Below are 26,684 nucleotides of genomic sequence, written 5' to 3' on the forward strand. Positions count from 1 at the left end.
GCTCCATCCTTTGCTCTCACTCGGTCCCCTTCCAATTAGCTTTTTAAAAAGGAAGTGATTTCAGTGTGCTAATGAAAATAAATTGATCGCAGCTGTCCCACAAACCACAGGGTGGAGGAGATGACAGGGTGACAGGGCGATACCAGCTCCAGCTGAGGATGCTGGAGGAGAGATGGCATGAGAAACTGACCTCTCAAGGTATGATCAAACTTCATTGAGGTCGGAGGGTTATCACGTTGGCTGAGTCTGGTCAGAATGGAGCTACATGGCTAACTTTCTGGAGAGCAAGAACAGCAGGCCAGGAGAACCAGTGAAGGTGGAAGCAGCTTGGCTGGATCTCTGAGTGAACTTGAAGTGACTTCCAAAACTCAAATAAGGCACATTAAGATTGTTCTTTCCCTCCCCTTCTGAGCCTAGCCAGGGAGCTAAAGAGGGATGAAATAATAGGGTTGTGCAACAAGGAGATGGTTTCACAATTTCACTCTGCCTTTAGTCCTGAATCCAGCAGGGTATAAAAGTAAGGGAAATATTTCTTACTTATATGCACCAGACTGAGGGTGGCAGGTGATGGCGAGAGAGCCCTCTGGTCCTATTTTCATCCTACTTCTGAATAAAATCCTACTACTGAATAACCCCATTATTCAGGGACGTCTTTATGGGATTAGTTTCCTTTAGATGGGGAGATGTTTATAGTGGTTTCCTCATAACATATGCATTGATACATATACAGTGGTACCTCGGGTTAAGTACTTAATTTGTTCCGGAGGTCCGTTCTTAACCTGAAACTGTTCTTAACCTGAAGCACCACTTTAGCTAATGGGGCCTCCCGCTGCTGCCGCATCACTGGAGCACAATTTCTGTTCTCATCTTGAAGCAAAGTTCTTAACCCGAGGTAATATTTCTGGGTTAGCGGAGTCTGTAACCTGAATCGTATGTAGCCTGAAGTGTATGTAACCTGAAGCGTATGTAACCTGAAGTGTATGTAACCTGAAGCGTATGTAACCCGAGGTACCCCTGTATAAGGCGGAGAGATATTGAAGGGATGCAGAAGCAAGCACCCTGGGAAAACTCATGAAGTTAGTTCTATTCCTCCCTGCCCTCCTTCCTTCAATGCTAAGCAGCTCATTAAGAGCTCTCCTTGCACATACTCTGCTCTAGTCACCCAGGGTGAAGCATTTTTAGATGCCTCTTGGAGATGCGATGTGACTCATATCCCAGGTGCTTGGAGCAGCCAACTGCCCTCCGGTGCTCATTGTCCCCCATCAATGGCCAGGCCACACTAAAGCCTGCTGTGAATCATAGAAAAGCGGAGCTCAGAACAATGTAAAGTTAGCAAGGCAGCTTGCAGAAAGCAATCTTTCTTATTATTACTCTGTTGAATGCAGCACACAGTCCAGCTTCATAGTATATCAGATCATGTAAAAATAGCCATTTATTTTGCTTGTTTCAATATGCTAAGATAGCAGAAACTGCTTCTTTTCCTGCATATGCTTCAGTGCCCCCAGAGAATGGGCATGGATGAAAATAGTTCCTTCTCCCTGCCCGGCTCTGTTGATCCAGATGGGATGCTGAACTGTCCAAATGATAGGATTTCAAGAGAGTGGCTGTCTTGGAATGATAAACAGCAATATTTCAAGGGACATCTTTCTTGCCTGAGGAAGAGTTCTGTGTGGCTCAGAAGCTTTCTATATCCATCCAATACCACTGAGCTAATAAAGAGCTAAATATAACTGGAGCCATTTGGGATTCCTGCTGGTTTACCCAATAGGCAGGCTAAACATATGCTTAGGGCACCAGACAAAACAGGGGCACCAGACAAAGGAAAAAAGGTGTTTGGAAAGAATTTGACATTAGGCATCATGGGGGAAAACCAGATCTTTCTTAGACTTCCTTACATGCCATTACACACTCTGCCCCCATTTTTTCTGTTCTTAAAAAAATTCTTATCCACCCTAAACCAGGAGGCATTCTACTAATAGAGATCAACATAATGGGAAGAAATCAGATTCCACTCATGTGTTGTAATACATGTATGCTTTTTTGCTTTTAAAATGATGTTACGGTTTAATAATGTTTTTATTTTGAATTGCATATGGAGGACAGCAAAACCTTTTCAGTGCTTAGGACCTCTTAAAGTATGAAGAGCTGCTGTAGGAAGATTCTGGCCCCCAAAGGCCAGCATGGCACTTACTGAACCTGGAAAGAAGAGGGGCTTTCTCTCCTTGCTTTCCAAGAACAGGTGACCCCAGAGCACCCTTTTCTGCAAATGGGACTGAACCTATAAAAAACCCTTGCTATTAACATAGATGATCAGCCCATTGAACATTTAAAGCTTAAGAAACTAGGGTTTCCAGCATCTTTCCCCTAGGCAATTTCTTTGCCTTTTAAAGCCCTATTACAGGACGATCCACATTCTTGGTTTTTGCAGCTATTAAAAACAAAGAAGCTTTTCTCAGCAAAGACCTGCCAATCTTAGAAGAAGATGCTCCTAATTCCTGGGTGGGTGCCTGCTTTAAATGCTAGGGGCGCTGAATGATCAAAAGGTAGAGAGTTGGCACTTGATTATAGATAACAAATAGCCCAGAGGCTCACCACTGGTTGTCTTTATGGCATTTAATTCTATGCCATCACTTTCTGACGTATCAATTTCAGCAGACCAGTTTTTATAATGGAGCCCAGTATGTCCTCCATATGATAATATCGAGTAGAAAAGCTGGCCAGTTGTATCTGTTAAAGCCTGCAAAGTCCATCCTGCTCTGATTCTCTAAAGTCTTCTTTCAAAATTGTTATTTGAAGCTGCATGTGTAAATGTGGTGTAAGGGAGTGGGGGCTTAACATAATTTAGTAAAGGCAGCATCATGCGTATTCTCTATTGAAAAAACAGTCAGCAAAACCCTGGAAGTTGGCCCAGAGAACTCACTTCCTCCCTAGGAACAGAGTGTGTTACCTATCCCAGAGGACAATTGCACTCATTTTAATACAGAGGCATGTGCACCTGTGTCTTTGAAAAACAGTGCTGAAAGTGGCCCTGAAGGACAGCAGATGGTGCCTGCAGATTGCAAAATAGGACATGCTCCATGTATACCGTGAGCCCAGGTTTCTCCAAGTTCATTGGGATTCACTAGCTCATGGACCAGATCCAATGCATTATCCTGTGCTGCTTGGATTCATGTTATTAGATTTCATGCTAGTGGGACCAAAATGCGGGAGCCTCAGGGAAAGCTTTCACAGATACTGTTTCAGTTTTGCTCAGTGAGTTTCACATATTTATTTCCTGGCTCACAGTCACGGGTTCTTTATAAATTTGCAGACAGAACTTGGCTATTGTGTTTCATTGGGTAGACATTCAGATTAATAGCTGCCGCTATTTGAAAAGCGCAAGTTAATTTTCACTTGAAATTTATTTAAACTTGACAGTTTAAAATTTCAGATTTATGCATTGCCGATAGTGCGTAAGTTGTGTTTTCCTTATAGACAGTTAGTCACTTTGTTACTTAATTATCCCATAGTGATATTAGCATATGTTGGACCACCAAATGATGATGTAGGAAACATGTATCATATTTGGACCGGTCAAGAATGACTTCTGGGCAGTTGAAGGGAGAGAGAGTGAGATGGAAATGCTCATTGCCCTCTTAGTTTTGGCAAGTACAGGGGCTGGGGAACTGACAGGCCTAGACTTCTAGCTGTGCAGCCTATTGTAAGGTACTTGTTCATCATGCAAGGTATTGCTTTATGATGTTATAACCTTTTTTCATGGGGAGTTGTTCAACTCCCCCAATCATTTTGGTTGCCCCTTTGTGTCTCTTTTCCAGCTCTACAATGTCCTTTTTGAGATATTTTCCAAGTGCAGTAGCACCATAGATTTGTACAAAGGAATTAAGATACTGACCATTTTATTTTCAATTCTGTATGGGATTCTTCTTTTTCACATCTGCCACACACTGGGACAATATCCTGCATGAATGCAAGAGCTCTTTTTTGGTCAGCCACTGCCAACAGAACACGCAAAGTTAGGATTTTTTTGTCCCAATATGAATCACCCTATACTTACAGTACTTACACTGAACCACATCTGCCTTTTTAATTCCCTTTCACTCAGTAAAAACAAAACAAAAAACCTTTCTGGAACTTTTTGCAATCCCTCCTTGTTTCTACTACCCTTTGCACAAATTTGGTGCTATTGGCCAAGGAGCAAATAATACACAGAGCTGCATTGGTAAGATTGAGAAGCAGTGATAGGGAAGATGGACTGGTTAGTGGAAAGCAGCAGCAATGATGCTTATATAGTATTCAGTTTTTCAGCTTTAAGAATCACCACATTTTTCCTGGCAAACATACAGGAGCAAAGGAAGTAGCCTTCTTGCTCAGCATGATTGTCTACTGACTGGCAATAACTCTTCAAGGTTATGGACAGTTCACACTTTATGTGTTTGCTGCAGGGAGTGCTGATTTAACACCGGTGTACACCCAGCCCTCATTTTTGCTGTGTAAAGAGTGGAGACGCCCTTAGAAATGTTTGCCATCCCGAGACATGCTTTTCATCACTTAGTATTGCAAATCATGCAAGGAACAAACATGCATTCAAAACCTGGAAATCTACAGAGCTTAGAAGATCTGGCTATCCTCTTCATATTAGTAGGTGCTTTGCCTGCAAATCCGTTAGGTGGCTTGATAAACCTCATCCGCAGTTGGGCTGTAGCCTTGAAGTTACCCCACAGGAGCTGTCCTTTCAGCACCACAGATGAAGGTGATCGTGGAGTCAGGGCTATTGAAAAGGAAAAGCTCGCTGTTTGAGTTTAGCTTCCCCATCGCAGAGCCTGTATTACATGTTTGCACGCACTTGCATGCTATCCATCTGTTTCTTTCACCAGCTGGGAAGAAGAGAGAAGGGCTGCTGTTACTGTTGTTTGTGAACCCTTAGAAAATGCTGAGATACTTATTGCAGGCAACACATGCATCCACAGGCTCTCACTTTTCAGAATCCTTTCCCTTCTATCATTTAGCAGCTGGATGTCACTTTTGAAATATTCAAAACACCTACATTTTAGAGGCCTGTGTGTTCCTCAATTTCAGCCTCATTTCATGCTTTTTTCCTGCAGTCAAAACAAAGCAGCTCTTAACCATTTGTGTCCCAAAGACACATCGTACTGCCTGGATAGCTTCTGAATATGACAATGTATTGAAAGGCTTTTCCATGTAAAAATGGCTGGTGTGAACCTAATTGCTTTAAGATATTGGTGGAAATGTACCTTCTGTTTCTGCATCACCCCTGCTATGTGTTCTTTTTTTTTAATGACCACTTTATATATGTGATTACTTTCAGTATTTGTAAACTGCAGTACAGAACACTCAGCAATACAAGAAGCTGGAGGCAACACATTTAAAATAAGCCAGCAAACTAAATTAGCCATCACCTCCTTTCACAATGCATTATATAAATAGTTGTGCTATAAAAAGTACTTAAGTATGCCCCACGCCAGTTCCTTTTCAGTAGATCGATGGGGGAAAGTGCTTAACAAGCTTAAGCTTGCTGTTTCTTTGGAGAGAATGCTGTCCAGTGTCATGTGCTATTAGCATCCAGGTGGCTCTGGGGATTCATTTTCCACTTGCTGTTGTGAGAGTTGCCTGTTTAAATGTTGGGGGACAGGGTGGAATGGCAAGGACAATGCCTCTTCTTGCAAACAAAAAGCAACACAAGAGCTGCTGGTGTGCTGCAGTTTTGTGGGGAAACAGAGAAGTGAAGAACATAGCATAGAACATAGAACTCAGTTTCCTGAGTATCTCGGCTTTCTTTGTTGCTGTTTTCTTTCATACAGGTTACTAGTCCTTATGGTTACAAAAGTATACACGAGCAAAGCCTGCTAAAAACTGCCTTGCATTGGAAGATGTTTGCTTAAACCTGCCTTTACTGGGAAACAGCTTAGAAGTAGCTGAAACTTTGTGGCACTTTTAAAGTTGATTACCAGGGTTCGTCGTTGTAAGGAAAAAATGGGGTCTGGGGGCGCCCTCTATGCTGCCCCGAAATCCTCAGGGAAGGGTGGAATATATGTGTGGCAGATATGCTAGCTGCTGGAAATCCCAAACTGTGCCCCCTCCCAATTGTTAATCAAGTTTTTGTTGTTGCTCTTTTAAAAGCATATGATATACTAGCAGCCTTTTATCTGGCATTTCTTGGTAATTCTAAGAGGCCAAGATGTAGTTGTGAAATCAGTGGTTAACATAGTGAAGTTTGAAAGGCTTTCTGCCATTTTGATTCAAAATGTTGTTCAATTGTATCTAAACATAGACGAAACATGCTCCTTCATCTCAGGAACCACCATACAACATTGAAAAGAGCTGTCAAAATATACAGCAAACAGATTCCTTGGCTTCTTTAAAAAAAAATCCTGTGAAATAAAGTTGTGTGCCTCTATCAGCTGCAAAAAAGGGAAACCCACCTGCTGGATTTCTACTTGTGGGGAAGGACTGCTCTTGAGTCACTGAACATTTTCGATTTCTGCAATGCCTTGCGAAAGAGAATTGCAAGGTGGGGTCCAGTTTTCTAAAATCTCTTGATTTGTTCTGAAATGAGGCAGAAATGCTGTGGATGAAATTGGACCAGTTTCCTGAGTGGTCCCTGCGAAGAGGCAGCAAGCATGTAGTTGTTAACGAGATCCTTTGAGGCCCTTCATCCTAGGCTGTGTTTCTTTCTGCCTCATCGACTCTCCATCATTTCCCAAATCTCAGCTAAAATCTCTCTCTCTCTCTTGTTTTTGTTCCCGGCCCTTGTGTTCCTAATCTCTCTCCTACTGCTATGATTTATTATTTTGTCCTTTTGCTGGAGAATCCACACTCTGTAAGGTGGCAGAAACTTTGTTTGATATAGAAAACAGTGAAATGTAAATATGCATATTAGCTTGTTGACTCTTGTGTTCATATCAGCCTCATACTATGCTTAATATAAATCTCCCACTATGCAGGGATAGGCAACCTGTGCCTCCCTCACCTGCAGCCATTGTTGGACTCTGGCTCCCATCAGCATCAGCCAGCATGGTCATTTGTCAAGAATGATGGAGGTTCAAGTTCAGTAATGTCTGGAGGACCACAGGTTGGTCACCACTGTCCATGGGCAGCTGCCCCCCCCCAAATCAAGTAAATAAAAAAAAAGGCTTGCCCCTTCCAACATAAATCCTGGCTATGCTCCTGCCACTCTCAAAGACTCATAAGATCTTTATTGCTGAACGCTCATAGAGGAACTCCTATTATAGGCTCCTCTCTGTTATCACACACCCTGGAATTGTCCTGCTTATTTTTTTAAAGGTGCTGAAAAGTAAATAAGGGGTTCATTCCCAATTCTTAGAAACTCAAGCTGCAGAAACTGCCATTTATGGAGCAGAAGGTTCCTGGGGTAACAGATCAGACTGACCAAATGAAAATGGATTCAGCAGCAAATCTTGGTTAATTCAAGCTTCTAAATTCTGTGTACACAAGTTTACAAATGTGTGGAAGAAGGATAGTCTGGTGTGGTGTGTTAGCCCTTTCTAAGATAGTAGCTGCTGGGAAAATTACAGCCATAATTGTGTGGTCCACACTAGCATGCATGTGTGCTGTCTCATGCCAGCAGAATGTTGCAAAAGACACTTTCCCTTCACTTGCCCTCTCCCTCCTTCCAACATCTTCCCTGGCTCACTCTTGGAATGTTGGCTGAAGCTGTGGTCCCTGCTGCTTGCCAGTGTGGGAACACTCCTGTTTGTTTAGATTTAGCCACTCTTTTAGAGACAGTCACACACAGAGAGACAAAATGCTTCCCAACGTATGAAAGGCAGCCGGTGCCTTCAAATAAAAAGCCATGTTCATCTAAGAAGAGTCCCGCTGGATCATATGAGAGGCCCATCTGGTCCAGCATTCTATTCTCACAGTGACCAACCAGATGTCCACAAGAAGGACATAAGAGCAATAATCATCCCCTGCTCATGTTCTCTAAAGAGTGAGAGCCAGCCAGTGAGTTTTGTCTTAATAAGGAGTGAGCACCTGAGAAGGGCAAGTTAGTCAGCACACCATTGTGGAAATGCATTGTCTGCACAAAGTCTGGCCTCCCTTCAAGTCAGCACTGACCCATCCATGAGGCAGCCTGATGCAGCTGCCTCAGGTGGCAAAATCCAAGGGGGCACCTCTGTGGGTGCACCCCCCGTGTGAGCAGTGGCTGCAGTGGCTTCCAGGTTCTGGCAAGAGCTCACGAGAGCTCTACAAAATCTTACGAGAACCTTGTGAGATTGTGCAGAGGCCTTGCGCAATCTTGTGCTGCTTTTGTGAGATCTTGCCAGAACCTGGAAGCCACAGCTGTGCAACCCTGGCAAGCAAGACTTCGGCGGAAACAGCAATGGTGTGTTTGTGATGTACACATTTCACCTCCGGCAACAAAATAGGATGGGCTGCCCCTGCTTCCAATCACTTCATCTTGGCTGGTTATTATGGTGTGAGAGGTCTCTTCACCCTTGCATGATATTGAAATGAAAAAATATAGGAAGGATCATGGACTCCTGCCAAGATGATCAAGGTTCATGTTAATGTTCAAGGTGAAATTAGGAGTTCTGCTAATGCTGTTTCTGTGGCAATGTTGACATAGATGGAACAGGCTTCTTCCTTCGTATGTTAAATGAAAAGAGAGACGGTTGCTCCAGAACTGCCAGCTGCTGATCAGATGCAAAGTGATGGAAGAGCTTGTATGCTCTACTTTTTTGCAGTGACGAGGATTGTTAGTGAATGGGTGTTCATTGAGGAATGTTTTGAAGGTGGCTTTGAGCTTCATGGGAACCAGGCTCAGAGGAACATTCTTCCTTCAATAAAAATGTAATTTGGCTCCTGCTACCCAAGAACAGTTGCCTGCTCCTTGTCTGTTGCCATACATGGAACACTCACTATTTTACTTTCATGCTGATCGTATTGGATGTCTCTTGGGAATTTCTCATGTTTCCCTCCTCTTGGACCAAGGCCAGTCATCCTGGAACGCTCTAGTATCCCTTTCTCAGTGGTAGAATTCTCCTGGTATAGGCTCTTGATTCCTTACAAAGAGGAGAGTTCCCAGCCCATGATGTCAGAGACCAGGTAACTCCTTGCATGGAAGCAATGCCAAAAATGGATGACCAAGAGGTCAGTGATGGCCCACCCACAGCACCTAGAAGAAACCACCAGAGATATGTATTCTTAGGACTCACCCTATTCTTGTGGCTATCATTTATTTTAAGCTGTTTTTAATATTGTATTTTTAAATTTCTGAGACCTGCCCTGACATTACGGTGAAGGGCAGCTAATAAATCAAAATCACCACCACCCTCAGGAAGAGAAGCTTTCCTGGCAAGCAGAAATAAGACCAATAAAACTGGTGGTTGATCTAGGTGGGAATTCCTCATCGGCCAGGCCTATGGCTGATTAACATTCTGCGTCCTTTTCAATGAGTTTTGGGGGATTATTTTTCAGATATTCTTTGAAAACCTCCCATTTAGAAACAAATTCCTGTTTTGATTTATTCTTTATTTTTTCTGATAAACCATCTAATTTGGCATATTCTGTCAGCTTTTGGATCCAATCTTGTATAGAGGGGATTTCATTACTCTTTCATTTTGCTGCGATCAAAACTCTTGCTGCTGCCGTCTTATTTTAATTATGTATTTTGAGTTTTTATGCTGTGAAACACCCCGAGATCTTTGGATGAAGGCAGTGCTTTTTTTCTAAAAAAATTAAATGTTTAGGGGTACTCTCATTTTTACTCAAGAAAATCACCATTTTATAGTTCAAATCAGGGGAAATAAATACAGTAAATGGGCAAAAGTACAAAGATTCACAAAATGTTTAGGGGTATGTATACCATTGCGTCCCCCCCAGAAAAAAGCACTGGATGAAGTTATCAAGGCTGGATGAAGTAGGTGGGGCTCTGAGGCCAGGGACATGGCTGAGACAGACACCAATTACTATGCCATAGGAAGAGGAGGAGGACTGGGGCATGCATGCACACCTACAGAGCCGTGTCTCTTGATGAGCACTGGTTACAAACAACGGCTTAACCCCTAGATAAGATCTTAGGGGTTTGATGATTAAGTAGTATACAGAATTGCAGAATCATAGAACTGTAGAGTTGGATGGGAACACAAGGATAATCTAGTCCCACCCCCTGCAATGCAGGAATCTTTTGCCCAGCGTTGGACTTGAACCCATGACCCTGAGATTAAAAGTCTAATGCTCTACTGACTGAGCTATTATAAATTGTGCTTAATAATAATAATAATAAATCATTATAGGAAAATTGATAGAAATTGTGAGAAAAGGACAAATAGTCCATGGTGGTAAAGCCTTGGAAAAGTCAGAACGGAAAGTTGCTTCTAGACTGGTGTTGTTCTTTCCTTAGGGACTACAACGGATGTTTCTACGGCTATAGTAATGGAGGAACATATAGATGTTTACTTTTGTCAATAAAAGCTGCTGGGGTGTGCTTTAAACTTAGCACACTCTGCCATATTGCATCACAGCCCTCTATTGCTATCCCAAGACCTAACCCAAGAAATATTTCATTTCCTTCATTAGCAAAGGGGAAATTGTAAGCCCTGGTCCCTATCGTGATTACACTTGGCACCACTAATTCAGGAGTTTACCGTAGTCTATATAGGATTATCTTCTGTGCCATGGAACCATTGGGAGTGCATCTGAGCAGCAGCTTCCCAGTTCAGCACTTTTGCATTGAAATTAGAAGTAGAAGAAACTAGCAAGTCATGTATTGGAAAAATGCAGGCACATTTTTGTCTGGTTATAGTGCCCGCATGGTCTGTGCTAATCCTATGCCTACCAAAGTCTGTAGGATGAATGGAGAAGGACAGGAAGGATATAGTGCAGAATGGAGATATCAGTGCTAACAGGAGATCTGGGCTGCAAAGGGTGGGTGTGACCTGGATGCACATCTGACCTTCAAAATGATCCTCTGGATGTGTCCTTTTGCCTTGGTGGCTCAGCGTTAGTAGTGCTCAGGGCTAAAGGGTGATTGTTTCTTCTGTGGGGTACTCCTTGTGGTCTCTCCTGGCATCCGGAATATCTCCTCTCTCTCCCTCTGGGCATCAGCTTGTCCTCTTCACCTAATTAAAATAACTTGAAGGGAGCACTGTGTCTCCTGGCTTCCAGCATAATCAAGTTTGTGCTTTTATTGCTCTTATCTGTAATGATTTGGATCTTGTGTGACAAATAAAGCTTTTCTTTCCATCATTTGGCTACCAGTCAGATGATCGAGAGCAGGAGGGCTTCTGTTAATTTAGCTAAATGCTGGTGCACTGCAACCCTGTGACCTTTGCAGAGAATGCAGCCTGGGTCTCTGAGACTGCTGTGCTTTTTAAAGATTAAATACACTGCCAGTCTGATTCTGCTCTGAGATTACAGTGATTCTATCAACCTGGAGGTCTTTTGTTTGTCTGCATTTTTGCATTCATTGTGCTGTATCCTCTGATGCACTCTGAAAGCCTGACCTATATTTCCCTTCTCGCGTAGTCGGGAGACATTCCAAACTAGGCCCAGCACCATATAACCCAACAGTGTTTGGCATCTGAGTTGGCAGCTTAGTTGTAGCTGGCAGGCTGTGTGTGTGGGAGTCTCTGTTACATCACCAGAAATCCCTTTCTCCTCTCCCTTGCTCTTCCCTCCCCCTTTCATATTTTGCTGTCAGAATCTTCACAGCTCCCCTGGGAAGGAGCTACAGTTCTGAACTTCCTGGACACAATGCCTTGGCAACATTGATCACTGGATGTGTCCCTCCCCCCCCCCAGCTTTTTGCAGGTCTAATTCTGTGCACTGCATGGACAGTGACTGGAGTCGAGCTCACCTAGGCAGGAATGCTTTGGTTCCCAGGTGAGAGAGAGCTGGTGGATAGAAGTCCAGTATAATTAAGCAGTCACTATTAGGGACTGAGGTCAAGAGATCTCATCTGGCTGGAGCTACCTTCAGGTGGAGCCTTAAATACAGCAAACAGAAGGAATTGCTTTGTTGGCCAGGCCAGGCTAGAAGACTATTCAAGTTTTGCCAGTATTGTAGTGGAACATTTTGAAGTGAAAACTGGATGGCGTGGATGAAGCATGGCAAAAACATTGTCAAAAGCATTTCAGAAGGGCAATAAGAGCCAGTATGAATTTTCTTTGAAACAGAGAAAGGCTTGGATGAATTTAATACATTGTTCAAAACAAAAGCAAAGCAAAGCATGCTGTCGTGGTGGTTTCCATGGCTCACCCAGCAGGAGCAGCTGCAAAATTCTGATCTCATTGGAGGCTCTTGTCTATAAAGGAGAAAACTGTGTGTATCCATCAGGGAAACACGTGTCTTCCTCTAAAGAAGGGATGAGGAAGCTGTGGTCCTTCTGATGTTGTTGGACTACAACTCCCATCACCCCCAGGCTGGGACTGGTGGGAGCTGGAGTCCAGCAGCATCTGTAGAGCCATAAAGCTCCACATTTTTGCTCAGATTAGCAGCTTCCAGAGTTTAGCTCTGAAATGTAAAATCCTTCCCTGGTACTTGCATGGGAAAGTGTGGGTTTTGTCCGTCAGTATCTAAATGTGAACCAGAAAGAATATAAGACATGTTGCTTCAAGACCTCTGGTGGATTTCCTTTGACAATGGTGGTTAAAATGAGTCAGACCCATCCTTGTGGATTACTGGGCCAGGCATGAATTCTGGGCTTAATAATAATAATAATAATAATAATAATAATAATTATTATTATTATTATTATTATTATTATTATTATTATTATTTATACCTCGCCCATCTGGCTGGGTTTCCCCAGCCACTCTGGGTGGCTTCCAATAAAATATTAAAAGTACATTAAAACATCAGTCATTAAAAACTTCCCTAAATTGATTAGACATAAAGTACATAGATATGTGTTATGTGTCATCTGCAGAGAAGAAACTGATGCAGAGATAAGTGGCTCCATAGAATCCTCCACCTGCCTCTGTATCAGCCATCTCCAACTTGATGCCCTCTAGTTGGTTTGTGTTTGGGTTGTAGTCCAAAACACCTGGAGGGCACCAGGTTGTGGAAGCCTGATCTAAACGATATTGCTCTTCTATAATGATTCTTGCAGAGTGGCAGCACGTGAGGAAATGATCCAGGGAGAAATAGGGCGTCCTTGAAGTGTCATATTATTTTTGTTAAAAAAAAAGAAAAGAACAAGAGCAAACTTCCTCTAAGGAACTAACCCTCTTTCCTGCCCTTCCAGATGGAGCAAGCTTGGAGCCAAGTCAGCAGCTGGAAGAATAGGCTGACGGGAGGGTTTGGAGATGGAGGGGAAATAAGCAGGGAAGGAAATTTATGTTTGAAAATTTTAAATAAAGCAGAAGAGCTTGGTTGTTAGGGAGCGACTGATGGTCTGAGAAGTGTGACAAGGGCAGCCCACGCTTGCATCAGAAAGGCTTAGTGCTGTAAATTAGCTTAGCATTGGAGAGGCTGCCTCCCTTCGCTCTGGAATAACGGCTTGGCAGGCAGTACAGGATACAGAGCGAGAGAGAGAGAGAGAGAGAGAGAGAGAGAGAGAGAGAGAGAGAGAGAGAGAGAGAGAGAGAGATATGTTTAGGTCAGCAAACATCTGGTAAGAAATGGGATTTGATTTTGCATTCCTGCACGTAAGGAGCTGCAGCATGTGAGCAGTGGCTGTGTGTAGCCCCAGCTTTGGGTGAGTCTCTGTCTTCCCCCACCCTCCTCCTGTACCTTCTTCTTCCATGCTCTCCCTTCCCAGGGTAATCCACGCTGGGGCTGCAATGCAGGAAGTTTGATGAGAAGGAGCCGAAGAGCAGCAGGCTGCTGCTGCAATGCAGGAAGTCCTGCAATATGGAGAGCCCTTCTGTTGACAGCAGCATAAGCAGCCCCCTGCAGATGGGTTAGGCTCAAAGCAACATAGAGACCTCTGCTTCCCTCCAGAGGCAAGGGGTGGAGAGGCGGGGCTTTTGAAATGGACCTTTTGTGGGGGGGGGGGACTCTTGTGAGAAGAAAGCGGCCGGAAACAGCACAGCTGAGAATGACAGAATACTGATTATGGGCAAGAGGTGGATGCCCTGTTGCAACAGATTGCAGCAGTTTGTGTTTTTAGGATGCATTCAAATAGCACTTTATCCCTTTCTCTGGCATTTCCTTACCTGATAATTTCTTTCATTTCCATGTCAATTGCTTCCGGGTGGGGGGTGGGGGAATCCGGTTGCAACCCCATTGACTTAGAAATTCGTGGGAGTCTTGCGTTGTAATTTTCCCACGGTTTTCGTGGATTACACCATGGGACGAAATTGGGGCTGTGTCCTGGCATATTCTTCCCCTCCATTTTCATGGGTGAATCATGACGGAAGGGGAGAACGCAGGAGCATAAAGGGTAGCGACTTATCCAGTGTCATGCACTGTTGTGTCACACCCTGCCCACTGGTGTAAATGATGGCATTTCCGGGAAAACGGCACAGTTCCACATCGCAACAGATAATGCAGGGTAAAAGGGACATTAGAAACAGAGACAGCATGCTAGCGTTATAACCTGGAAAATAAATAATCCCCACACCCCACACCATGCATCCATAAATTTATATCCCACTTTTCTTTTGTCATGGAAACAAAGGTGGTGTGCTTGTGGTTCCCAGGCATCCACTCGTCCATGCGCTAGCCAGACCTAGATCTGCTTAGCCTCAGCAAAGGGATCTCCCCATGTACCTTTGGACAGAGCATCCCCTGGAACCAGATGGTGCACATCTCTCTGGAAAGTGACAGCTTTCTATGACGTGTCATCCACCACTTTGTGTTTGGTAATGGGATGATTAAATGACTCTCACTCCAGCTCAAAATCTTCTGTAGAATTTATCAATGTTGGTGAAAGAGGTTATTGGTTAACTTTAGGTTGTGAGCTCCTTGGTGCGCCTTATTTGCCTCTTACACTTAATGATGTAAAGTTACTCCCATTTTACAGATTGGAAACAGAGACCCACAAAAAGCACAAAATATATATCACAATTTGTCTTAGAATTTTGGACAAAGAGCACTTTCCTTAAAACATTGTTTGAGGGGTGTTCCTCACCGGCCCAACAATGAACTGTTTGTGTTTGGTGTATTTTGTATCCTGTAAAATCCAGAATCTTCTTTGTTACATTTGCCACCTATAAAGACGCTTTCCCGTCCCCTCACTTTCCCGTCCTCATCTCTGTTCCCAGAATATGTTGCAAACAATTGTGTTGGTGCTGCTCTGATTGACATTATATTTCCTTCCTTTAGCCTTAAGATTCCTTCCTGTAACTGGAATCTTCCATCCAGGGAAGGGCTGGGGCTGGTTGTCTGCCTTTTTCAGTGTCAAATATTTCATTCCCAGTACTCAGTTATTTTAGGGGCTTTCCCCTCTAATCCTTCCCTAATGGAATTAGACCTCACTCAGTTTTGATAGCAGCATCGATATTCAATCAAGATCATGCAACTTAAAAAAAATTCTCTGAGGAGGAGGAATACATGATTGGTTTACTTAGGTTTTAATGTATATGTTTATATTGCTACATTGCTTATGTTGTTTAGATGTTGTGTTTTAATTTTCGTTATGTAAAAGGCTGTTTTATTTTTAAAATAAAGAGCAACATAGACACAAAATAAATCATAATGATATTTGCAGTTATTCTTTATAAGGATGTGAGGCTCCTTCTGAGTAGCAGCAAATCAGAACCAGCTAGAGGACATGTCAAGTTATGTGCAGGTTGTTGCTGTTTTTTGCAGCAGCACTGACCCCCCCCCCCATGTTGGTAGCTCTGTTGTGGCAGATAGCAGGCATTGCAGCACTTTCTCTGCTGTATATTGTTGTTAGGAGTAGGGGTGACTGGGAGAATTACAAGCAGAAGTGGGTGGTGGTGGAGGAGAAGGTAAAGGTAAAGGTAAAGGTACCCCTGCCCGTACGGGCCAGTCTTGCCAGACTCTGGGGTTGTGCGCCCATCTCACTCAAGAGGCCAGGGGCCAGCGCTGTCCGGAGACACTTCCGGGTCACGTGGCCAGCGTGACATCGCTGCTCTGGCGAGCCAGAGCTACACACGGAAACGCCGTTTACCTTCCCGCTAGAAAGCGGTCCCTATTTATCTACTTGCACCCGGAGGTGCTTTCGAACTGCTAGGTTGGCAGGCGCTGGGACCAAGCAACGGGAGCGCACCCCGCTACGGGGATTCGAACCACCGACCTTTCGATCGGCAAGCCCTAGGTGCTGAGGCTTTTACCCACAGCGCCACCCGCGTCCCAAGCGGTGGAGGAGAAAGGAAGTAGCAAAAGTGATAGTGGTGCTTCTCTGATAAGTGGTAGGTTTTTACCACTGTAATATCCCACATCCCCTGGAGTGCTGTAGCCTCACTCCAGACATTATGGTTAATCTGCCACTTGGTACTCACTGGCATACTGGGTAAAGCGTACAAAGAAGTATCAACAGTAGTGGCCACTTGGCAGGTCCAGGATATGCAGAGTTGCAATCCCTCCCAGCCATGCAGTTAGCAAGTCAAAAGGGCCTCTGCAGTTGGCCCTGCCAGCATGGTTCCTGTTTACAGAAACAGCATATGAGCCCACCATTGAGGAGCAATCAGTGTGACCCGAGCTTAGAATTACTTGGCTTCATGCTCTGCATCACTCTGAAGATGCTAGACTGACAAGGATGTTACTTGGTGGTTCAGCTGTATTGCACTTGATGCAAATTTACTGGGACCCAGGAGTCACCTAGTGGTAAAGAAAGGCTGGTGGTCTGACAACATATAAGTGAGACAATGTTAGGCAGAGATTCACTACGAGATGGGCCAATGCTCCAGCTCAGTTTAAGGCACTTTCCCTACATATCTTGTTTACAGTTTTGAATTTGTGGGCCTTGATGCCATTTTTCAAAACCATGTCACTTGATCTGTAAACGGGGATAAACAAAATGTGCCTATCAAGCCAAGCTTATCAATGGATGCATGTTTTTCAGCCCTGTCTGCAAAAGCATTGCAGTGTCTCCATAACAGTATTAAAGCTGCAGAGGCTGAGTTCTCTGTATTATAGGGGCTCAAAGCACTGGCCTGGGATAAAAGAGCACATTGCTTGCACAACCCCCACCCCTCCACACCAGGCTAAGCTCCACAGTGTCTATCAGAGCGTCTGCCGGGTGCTCCCGGCAGCAGGATTTCCAGTGGAGTGAAATAGTATTTTGAGCCAGCTGTGGTTGGCAGGGTTCCCGGCTTCAGCCAGAGGCTTGTAATGCAAAAGAGTTCCTAGAGCCAGGACGGGTCTCTGCATCACATCTGTCCTGAGTTTCAGCCAGATCTGCTGGTAGTACTGCAACTAGCAATCTGAACCAGGAAGGTTAAGAAATAGTTCATTTCATTACTTTGTTACTTGAAATTGCTTCTGATTTCTCCTGGTTATTTACAACATCAGAGGAATAAATGGAAGATAACATCTTGGCAACATTGAGTATCTATGTAGAGGAGGGCACTGAAAAACACACATTATGTTATCCATTGATGCAGGTTTTCTGGCAGTGATGCTGTCAAAGGAGAACTTTAGGACAGATGTCCAAGGTCCCCATTCAACAGAAAGAGCAGGAGGGCTCCCAATTGCAACAAAGCCGGCTTAGCACATTTTGAAGTGACATAATACACCTCGCCAACTAAAGGGGAGTTGGGAATCAATAAAGCCCCTTTAATGCAGTTTAAATTCAACCAAATTCAAATCTTTACTTGGAAATCTTCCTTACTGAAATATGTGTTGATGTTTTGAATGTGTGCTCGACAGCACACATTTCCCTTACATTGTTTAAGCATAAAGAAGAAAATGAAAGCACCAAAGAGTGCCAACATGCTAATTTTAGTACATCAAAACAATGGTTTTAAGTTGAATTAATGCTCAGTGAAAAGGGAGCTGGGGAGAGGCTTTCACTTGGCAAATCTGATGCTTAGTCCTGTAAAGCAAGACTCAGGGTGGTGTACTGGGATAGAGAGAGCCTTGGCTGTGGAAGCTGTAGCCTCTGCTTAACTTCCTCTGCTTTTCTCTCCCTCAGATTGATCCTCCTTCAACCAGGCCTTGCTGATGATGATGAATGGAACAGCCAATGTGAACGCAGCCGGACGAAGCCATTATGGCTCCTCTATACCTGTTCCCAGAGCTGCATCCCACAGCAAGATACACACCCTGGCAGCATCGCCCAAACTGCCCCCAAGGCAGAACAGTGTGGGAGCTGTTCCCTCGCAGAGGGCATCATCACCCAGGACAGGGAAGGGGCTGGTTAGCTCGAGCAGTGGAGCTCCAAAAGGATCCAAGCAAAAGCTGGTCCCAAAGACCCCCGGAGCTGCAAGCCCTGGGCAGGAGAAATCAGAGGCGTCTGAGAACCATGGTGGGTCAGATGGGATAGAATCCAGTCTCAGCCTGAGCATGGTGTCTGGCTGCAGCAGTCCCCGGGGAATGCAGAGGTCCAGCTCCAGAACTACTGGGGCAACTAAGAAAGCTGCTGTTCAAGCAACCGAGAGAAGCAAGGACACCACAAAACATGGGGAAGACAGTAGCAGCCGCAGTGCCAAGAAGGGTCTTGGGAAGCCCAGTACAATTCCTGAACCTGCAAAAACCTCTCATCTCCCAGGAAAGAGCCCTTCCTATCTCAGCTTGTATAGTGAGACTTTGTTGTCCAGGTCTTCAGAGGGATCCACCACAAAGAGGCCTCAGAGTTGTCCTGTAAAAGGTCAGTGGGCCTCAGAAGCCAACGGGAAAGGAAGTGGAACGTCTAAGCCAGAGGAAAAACCTCAGGTGATCTCACTGGACACAAGCAACCTCAATAAGGGCCCTGTGCTGCACACTGGGCCTATCAGTTTTTCCTCTGTGTCGCAACACAACCATCCCATCATGGCCACAGTAGCCCCGTTCCATTATCGGTAAGTATCAGTCTGTAAAATTATAGGCAAATGTTCCTGGAGTTGCATGTCTACAGCACCAGCTTAAAGGATGGTGGAGGTCCTGGCTTGCTTCCTTTCCACCACAGTGCTAATGAAGGTGTCATAGGAGAAAGCAATCTCCTTACACATCCTGATTGTTAAGATAAAGGTTAGCATTTCATCAGATATGCAGGATGTACAAGCCAAAGGTGACCAAAAAAGTTTAGTAACAAGAGACCCAGCTCTCTTTTTGAGCCTAGAGCCAAGTAGATAGATATAGGGCCAAATGTGTAAGACCAAAGAGATTTGAATGTAGTAAAATGTTTGCATGATTGCTTCCCTGTACACCCAAGTCACCCAACATTTATCTTATTACTGCTCAACCATCTCGTGTTGACTTTGATGAGGCACAGTAAAAGTTTATTGAGTTTTTTAGCTCAAGGTACACAGTGCAACAGTTGTATGACTGCTTCACCACATGCCAAGCTTAGTACAGCTTCATTCAGCTAAAATCTTAAGTATGCCAGTTGAATCATGTGGGTTGAACCACCTGGTGTCCATCAGATGTTTTGGACTACAGGTCCCATCACTCTCAGATAGCATGGCCAATGGTCAAAGGTGACAGGAGTTGTGGTCCATAACGTCAGGAGATCACCAGCTTGGAGAAAGCTACCTTAGGTCAAGGAGGTTGGTGCCTCCTGGAGTAGCCACTCAACAGTCCTGTATTGATGGTGCTCTGGGTGTACTAATATGGAAGGACAGGACTCAGGAGAATAATTGCAGACTGGCAGGTAGATCAAGGTGAGGATTATAATGTACATAGACAATTTGTGGGATAACTCAGGTAGGGATTGAGGGATGAGAACGCTATTGTTCCCTCGGACAATCACATGCAGTTGTGGTTGCTGTTGTACAGATCAGGACTGCCATCACAGCAACACTTCATGAGAAGTTTAGAACTAAATTGTCTCATGTTCCTTTGTGTTGTGGTCTGACATGAAATAGAGCTGCTCTGCTTAGTTCACCTTAAGCATGAATTTGATCATTGACAAATTATTTAACACTAGTTCCCCACCATCATGTTGTTCACTGTGGGTGAATTACATGTTCACTTCCAGCTACGCTTCACTCCTGATATGGACCAGCCCAGTCTGAATGTCCCAGCTGTCCAAAGTCAAGCTTTTTGGACAATTACTGCACCCAGGTTTACCAAATAGTCTTGCACCCAGACATTGGTGAAGGCTGGCCTCACCCAGCTGCCTAGATGGGATGTGTAGGAGCTGTTACGGCAGCTCTTTCTTTGTGAATGAGGGACTGAACAATGGATTGAACTATAAGGAACCATCCATGCAATTTGCTCATGTAGCTGAACATGCAAGTGAGTATGGAGAGTGACTGACTTGATGCGCTTCCTCTGCCTACTAGGCGACAGGGTGAGAAAGAGAGGAGCAGCTCATCTAAAGAGGAGTCTGCAGGTGAAGAGCAGCAGCCCAACCTTACTGAAGGGCCTGAACATGGATTGAGAAGCATGGGTAAGCAGAAAAACTGGAGAGATCCCTTCCTTATGAGGAAGGAAAGGCAGCCAGTGGATCAGAGTGCATGACATACGGTTGGCTGCAGAGGGAGGTGGGTCTGTTTTTATGTATCAGGTTGTAGGTGTTGGCAGCCACCTATGTAGACCTTGTTGAACAACCACATATCATATCAGTTGATCTGCAGGGTGGGGAATAAACACAATGGAAATCCCATGCTTTCTAGACTTAAATCCAAGGTTTTGGATTTGGGGGGAAACCACCAAAAGTTTTGGTCTCTTTCTCTTTGCTTATCTTGAGAAGAGTATTCATCATGTCCTCTGAATGAGCAAACCATTCTTCTTTAAGGGAAGAATTCAACACAGTGTTAAGGAGATGGTTCCATCAGCACAAGCAATTCTTCCCCCTTCCAAGGCTTCCACACAAGACTGCAGTCTCCCCACAGCTGCTTTTTAAAATTTTGACTTGTGAATGTCAACTGCATGGCATCTGTAGTTTCACCTTAAGATGGATGACTCAGGGCAGATGATAAGGATTATGGAGGACACAGCACTGGTATTATGTAAATATATGGTCCAGTTTAAAATGTCTATCGAGTGAGTTTGAGATGCCTGTAAACCTAAAGAATCCCCCACCCAACATTGGGATGGTGATGTCTGTGGGGAAAAGTTACTATGATCACAATGTAAAACCACAAACATCTCAAATGCAATGGGTAGACCAATTCATTCATATACTTAGTATGAATGAGGGTAACCCTATGTCTGCATTCAGACTGGTATATGGTTTGAATCAGGCTTTGAATACATTCTTGTCTGAGGATAATACTGCTATAGTTCACTTCAAACCATGGGAAATACATATCTCCTCTGTGTTGACCAGGATAATGTGATGGAGATGATTATTGGTTTCTTACATATACAATCTGTTTTATGTAATGTTATTAAAGAAAGGATTGCTTAATTTTATCCTAATTTGGTAGGCAGTTAGAGGTCGTTCTTATGTAAATGGACAATATGGTTCTTCTCTCACATCCTCCTAAATGTTCTCATCGGTTGCTGTCCCATCTTGGGGCATCCCATTTAATGCAGGGAGTGGGCATCTGTGACTCTCTAGATGTTGCTGGACTCCAACTCCCAACAGTCCCAGCTAGTATGGCCAATGGTCAGGGATGGTGGTCCAGTCATAAAACTTCCTGATTTAGAGAGCGATGTAACAATCAGCTGCGACAAAAACCCTGTGCTGGTAATTAATAGAACCTTTTCCTCAAAGCACAAACGGGGACAATGAATGGACACTACTGCGAGGTTGTGGGGTTTAATTATGACTACAACCCTAAACAGATGTGGTGGGCAAGTTCCGCGGAACACAACGGGATTTACGTCTAAATAAACATGTATAGCTTTGTACTGTAGGGAGTACTTTCATTGTCCTGTTAAGTGAAGGCTTACATATTAAAGATATAATATAATATAATATAATATTACATGGGTCAATGTAAGGTGTTTTCAAGTTTGCTATAACATTTGGAGGGAACAGGAAGCACCCGGCCTATAGGATATCCAGCATCAAAGTTATGACACAGCTTAATATGGAGCTGAAATATTGCGTAATATTTAACAGCAGCACCTGTGAAAGTCAGATGCAGCGATGATGATGCAGTGGTGGTGAAAGTCACATATATCAATCTCAGTTAAAGCGAAGACCACTCTAGCAGCATTAAAATATTAGTGTAAGGTTTGTGGTTCATCATTATCATGATTGCCATTTGAGAAGCGAAATATATTGGTGAAAGTCATTGCCTGCGATTGAATAATATTAAGTGCTTCCAGGAATAGCCTCAAGTTCTAGTCTTGCATTGTTAAGCGGAGAAGCAATGTATTAAGGAGCTGAGGATGTGGATCAGTGAAAGGATTTAATTTTAAGAAAAGCATTCCCCTAAATTCATTCTCTCCTTAGAATTGGGCTCAATTATTACTAAGCGGCTCTTTCAAACTCACAGTTCAGTATTTTTGTCGATAAAATATTCCAGGACACCATACTGTTGTCAATCACACCAGTGTAAGGTTGGATCTTCCTCCTCATTTTCATTTTATAGATGACAGCCAGGGCTGGCCCATACCATTTTGCCAACCAAGTACTGGCAAAAGCAACTATATACCTTACCTGGAAGTGAGGTCTGTTGAACTTAGTGGTTCTTAACTCTGAGTAGACAGACATAGGATTGTGCTGTAAATATCCTGGAGTTATAGTGACATGTTAGATTGGTTGATGAAGGATTATTTATATCAATTTTGATCCTTATAGCTGAATGAAACAGCAGTTACAGTGAAGGCTCCATCAAAAATTCCTTTTTATGTTGACAAAGAATGCTTTGTATCTCAAGACTGATAGCAAGATACAGAGCAAAAGAGGATGAAGAACCAAAGTTACAGAGAACATGAATTTGCAGTGTAGCAGGATAATCAATGTCCATTTTTCTAGTTTACTCCCCAAATGTTTTGCAAAATTTTGGTGTGCAGTGAACTCCAGTCTCTTCCATCTACCTGTTCAGTTATTTTAGATCTTGATAGACAACTGAGTTGACATCCCTTCTGCAAGGGAAATTCTAGGTGGTTTCTGTGCAATAAATGTGCATTTTGTTGTGCTATGCCCAGACACCTTTGCTCAAGAAAAACTTTTACTGTTGCAAGATATTGTTTTGGTATTCCACATATTCCATACCCCGCAAGTATTCCGGAAGAAAGGGACACATGGTTTTCTGGCACAAGAGTATGGTAGCCATTTTGAGGGCTGAGATCTTGCACGATTTTGCATTGAGATCTCACCCCAAAAGTGTCCCCCCCTGAAAAAACACAGAGATCTTGCACAGTGCCCCATATGCATGATTTTGGGTGCTGTGATCTCACACGGGTCACATGACTCATGTGAAAGCACAGACAGGAAGTTGCGTGTCCTGGTTTTTGAGACTCAGTATGTTGGAGCGTATGATATATGTTCTTGGAGGCAACACTCATCTTGCTCCCCACCCCTTTAAAGTAGCAAACACTGCACATGCTGTGCTTGTCCTCTATAAGATCCTTTAAAATTTTTGTTTTCTTTTTTAACGGGATAGAGTTTCATGGGATAGGTCTGAGCCAGGGCATTTCACATTTTCAAATGTTAACCAACAGCCTAAATCTTTGGTGTGGATATCTTTCGTGGTGGTGGTGGGGAACCGGCACGGATGTCAGTGGCCAGGCAAAATTGAGTGACTGCTTTTCCTAGGATTTGGGAGGCTGATTGCTGGGATCTGCCTCCTTCTGCATTTGCATGAAAACTTCTTGTGAGCCCAGTTCAGCAGCTCCAGAGGGGGGTCATTATAGCAAGTGGCGTTACTGGGCTGCAATGGAATTAGTCCCACTAGGGCGCAAGATGCAAATCCCCCTTGGGGCCTCTCAGGAAAAGAATGGGCAGCACGTGTGCTGTTAACAGGATTATGGGTCCATTCAGGAGCTTTGCAGGAAAGGACTCCCTAGAGGGAAGAAATGGAAAGAGAGAAGTTGATTCAGCCAGATATGATCAGTACTTGAATTATGAGGGGTTCGTAACAAAACCCCAACCTCTCATTTCTCCCCATGTTTCCAAATATCAGAGAGGCTGTCTCCCTCCCTACAGAGCCTCTTGGGTGCTAAAATTGGCAGTGGGGGCCCTTTTGGAGGCTCTGTCACCCTCAAAAGCTCAGGGTGGTGGCAGGGGTGGTCCAGGAGAGGGCATTCTCTGGAGCAGCCCCCCAAGTTATGAAACTGCTTACTTATTTGTGCGCCTCCTCCACAAGAGGTCTGGAGAGTGGCAACATGAGAACAGACTTTTTCTGCAGTGGTTCCCCATTTGTGGAATGCTCTCCCCCAGGGAGGTTTGGCTGGTGCCTTCATTATATACCTTTAGACTTGGAAAGGGATCCTTAGCTATAAGTCATAGTTGAGGGTTCCATTCCCTTGGGAGATAATCAGTCAGGGGCTGCATGTTGGCAATAAGCAGGGTGGTGAATGGGGGCCTCTCCTTCTCTCTCTTTATGCAACCCCCACTTCTTCTTTCTCTCTCTTTCTGACCCCTCTACTCCTTCTTCCTCCTTACTCAGCAGGCTGCTGGGAAAGAGGCAGATTGTCCTTGCCAGATGCATTTCTCCTCTCCTCGTTTCATCATTTCACCCATTTTGGCTCACCCCTACCCCATCCAGCCTTACACATCTGTACAAAATTAGGCTGAAGGCCACACGAGATGCCCATCCTTGGTCAGCACACAAAACTGCCCCCATCTTGGGTTATCAGGATCTGACCCGCTGCCTTTGGAGGGTGTGGTGTCTTACAAACTAAAGGCGCAGAGTGGTAGTGCTCATCTGCTTTGCTGGTGCCTAGCAGAGCCTTTTCTTTTCCCATGACTAGCGCCACAACAAATAGGGATACCTTGTTCTCCAGTATGAGGACGGAGGCAGATGGATTGCCAGGCACTTATCCCGTGCTGCTAGTAACCTGACTGCTTTGACAGATGGGAGCTCTGGAGTCAGTTCCTGAGATGGCGGGTCATGTCATGACCAATGCACTGGAGGGGCGGGAGTGCCAAATCATTATTGGAGGAGTCGGCTGGGTGGGCGGGAGGGGAGAAAGGGCCGCAACGGGCCTAATGGCATGAAATGCACTAGAGGTGAAAGAGAGGGCAGATGGTGCTTTCCACAAGTGATGCCTTATATGCATTCAGCTCAAAGGCACACTGCACAATATTCCAGGTCTCCTGTGATCTCAATGACAAGCTAGGAAGGAATGGCTGTGTGAGAGCGAGGCGGAGGGGCAGCCACACAGCTCATCATTTGCCATTAGCAATTGCAGAAGTAGGTAGTGCGGGTGGCGTCTTGTGATCTGTCGCCTATTGTTCTCTCTCCTGCTTTTCCACACAGGCCCTCCAGGCAGGAAGAACTGGGTAAGCAATCAGTTTTAAACTGTTGTTGGTTTTTATGGATAGCGTGGTTTTTATTATAGCATTGGGCTTTCTTTTTTATTTCAAGCCCCCTTGAATATTTTATTGAAGGCAACATAAATAAATAACACAAATAACAAATAAGTAAGATCTGGAGGCAGATTAGCTGAATGTGGAAACACAGGAAAATGCATTACGTTAAGCTAGGCCTCCTCGCTCACATACTGCAGGGGGCGCCAGACTTTCTGGATGTATGGGCACACCTGAAAGCTTGAGAAACCGTTGTGTCTACATGACCAACACCGGAATGGCAGCCAGCTTTTCTACTGGCTGAAACAGAGTTGCTTCTCTCAAACCTAATTGCACTGGGGGACCAGACCCTGCAGGCACCAGAAGAGCCTTTGCAAGTATCTGTGTGCCTGTGGGTGCATGGCTGGCAGCCTCTGCAGTATTGTCCACACTGATGGGCAGTGCTGAGGGCAAGGTAAGCAATCGTCACCATCCACCTTAGGCTGGGGCAGAGGGAGGTCTCCTAGGGAACCCCCCAGGCACCACATGCCAGCAGTAGAGATGGCCAGAGGCAACAGTGGGCAGAGCAATGGATGTGGCTCTGACCTTTGTATGGTAAGCAACATTCCAGCCATGCACAAGCCGGAGGATTCGACTCTACCACCACCCCATTTCTTCTCCATGCAGAGAAATGAGAGGCATGATCACAGTTCGAAGACACATTGCAGCCAGAGGCTTTCCAAAAACGCGCAGTGATGGACATGGCCAGGGAAGAGACCCAAGGGCTGATAGAGAGGCCTGGAGGGCTGCTTGCCTTGTGTTCCATAATCTACCCATTCCTTAGGCCTCTTGAGCATTGTTTCCCATGGACTGAGAGTGCACCTTAGAATACAAAGAAATTCCGGAAAGCTTATCAGTTAGTACTGATGTTCTCTTTGCTGAAGCCCTGATAAGCTTCCATGAAGTAGCTTGCAAATTGCCACTCTGTGTAAAATTCGGGCAATGTACACATCGGTGGCTTAAAATGTAGCAAGGTTGTTTCCTCCTGCTGTGTTTCAAGTCACATTTTTACTGGTTGCTGTACACGCCAAAGAGGGATCAAGGGTGCCTTCACCAGATGTGCATTACCTGTTTTGTTTCTCTGTACCTGCCACCTCCCCCCCCAACTCATAGTCCTAGAAAGTGTCATCTGTGCATGTGCAACGGCTGTCTCAAATGCACGCACCTCAGCTTAACCGTGGCTTATGTTTTCAAATCAGATGGAAGCTGGTTTGAGGGAAGGTGCATCAAGCAAAAT

General features: G+C 44.5%; 1 protein-coding gene across 7 annotated transcripts in view; it reads left to right on the forward strand.

Moving 5' to 3' along the window:
• Positions 1-26,684, forward strand: part of NAV1 (neuron navigator 1) — a 268,747-nt gene that overhangs the window by 49,938 nt on the left and 192,125 nt on the right. For 6 of the 7 annotated variants that reach the window (XM_081914357.1, XM_081914362.1, XM_081914363.1 and 3 more), the window contains exons 2-3: positions 18,029-18,893; positions 20,319-20,425. In XM_081914357.1, the coding sequence (XP_081770483.1) occupies positions 18,058-18,893; positions 20,319-20,425 (943 nt within the window). In that variant the 5' untranslated portion in view covers positions 18,029-18,057. Of the gene's footprint in view, positions 1-13,560; positions 13,682-18,028; positions 18,894-20,318; positions 20,426-26,684 lie in introns of those variants that run through there. The other variant, XM_081914361.1, reaches the window with a different exon arrangement.

The sequence above is a fragment of the Podarcis melisellensis genome, assembly GCF_964234715.1.
Source record: "Podarcis melisellensis genome assembly, chromosome: 6".
Taxonomy (NCBI): Eukaryota; Metazoa; Chordata; class Lepidosauria; order Squamata; family Lacertidae; genus Podarcis; species Podarcis melisellensis.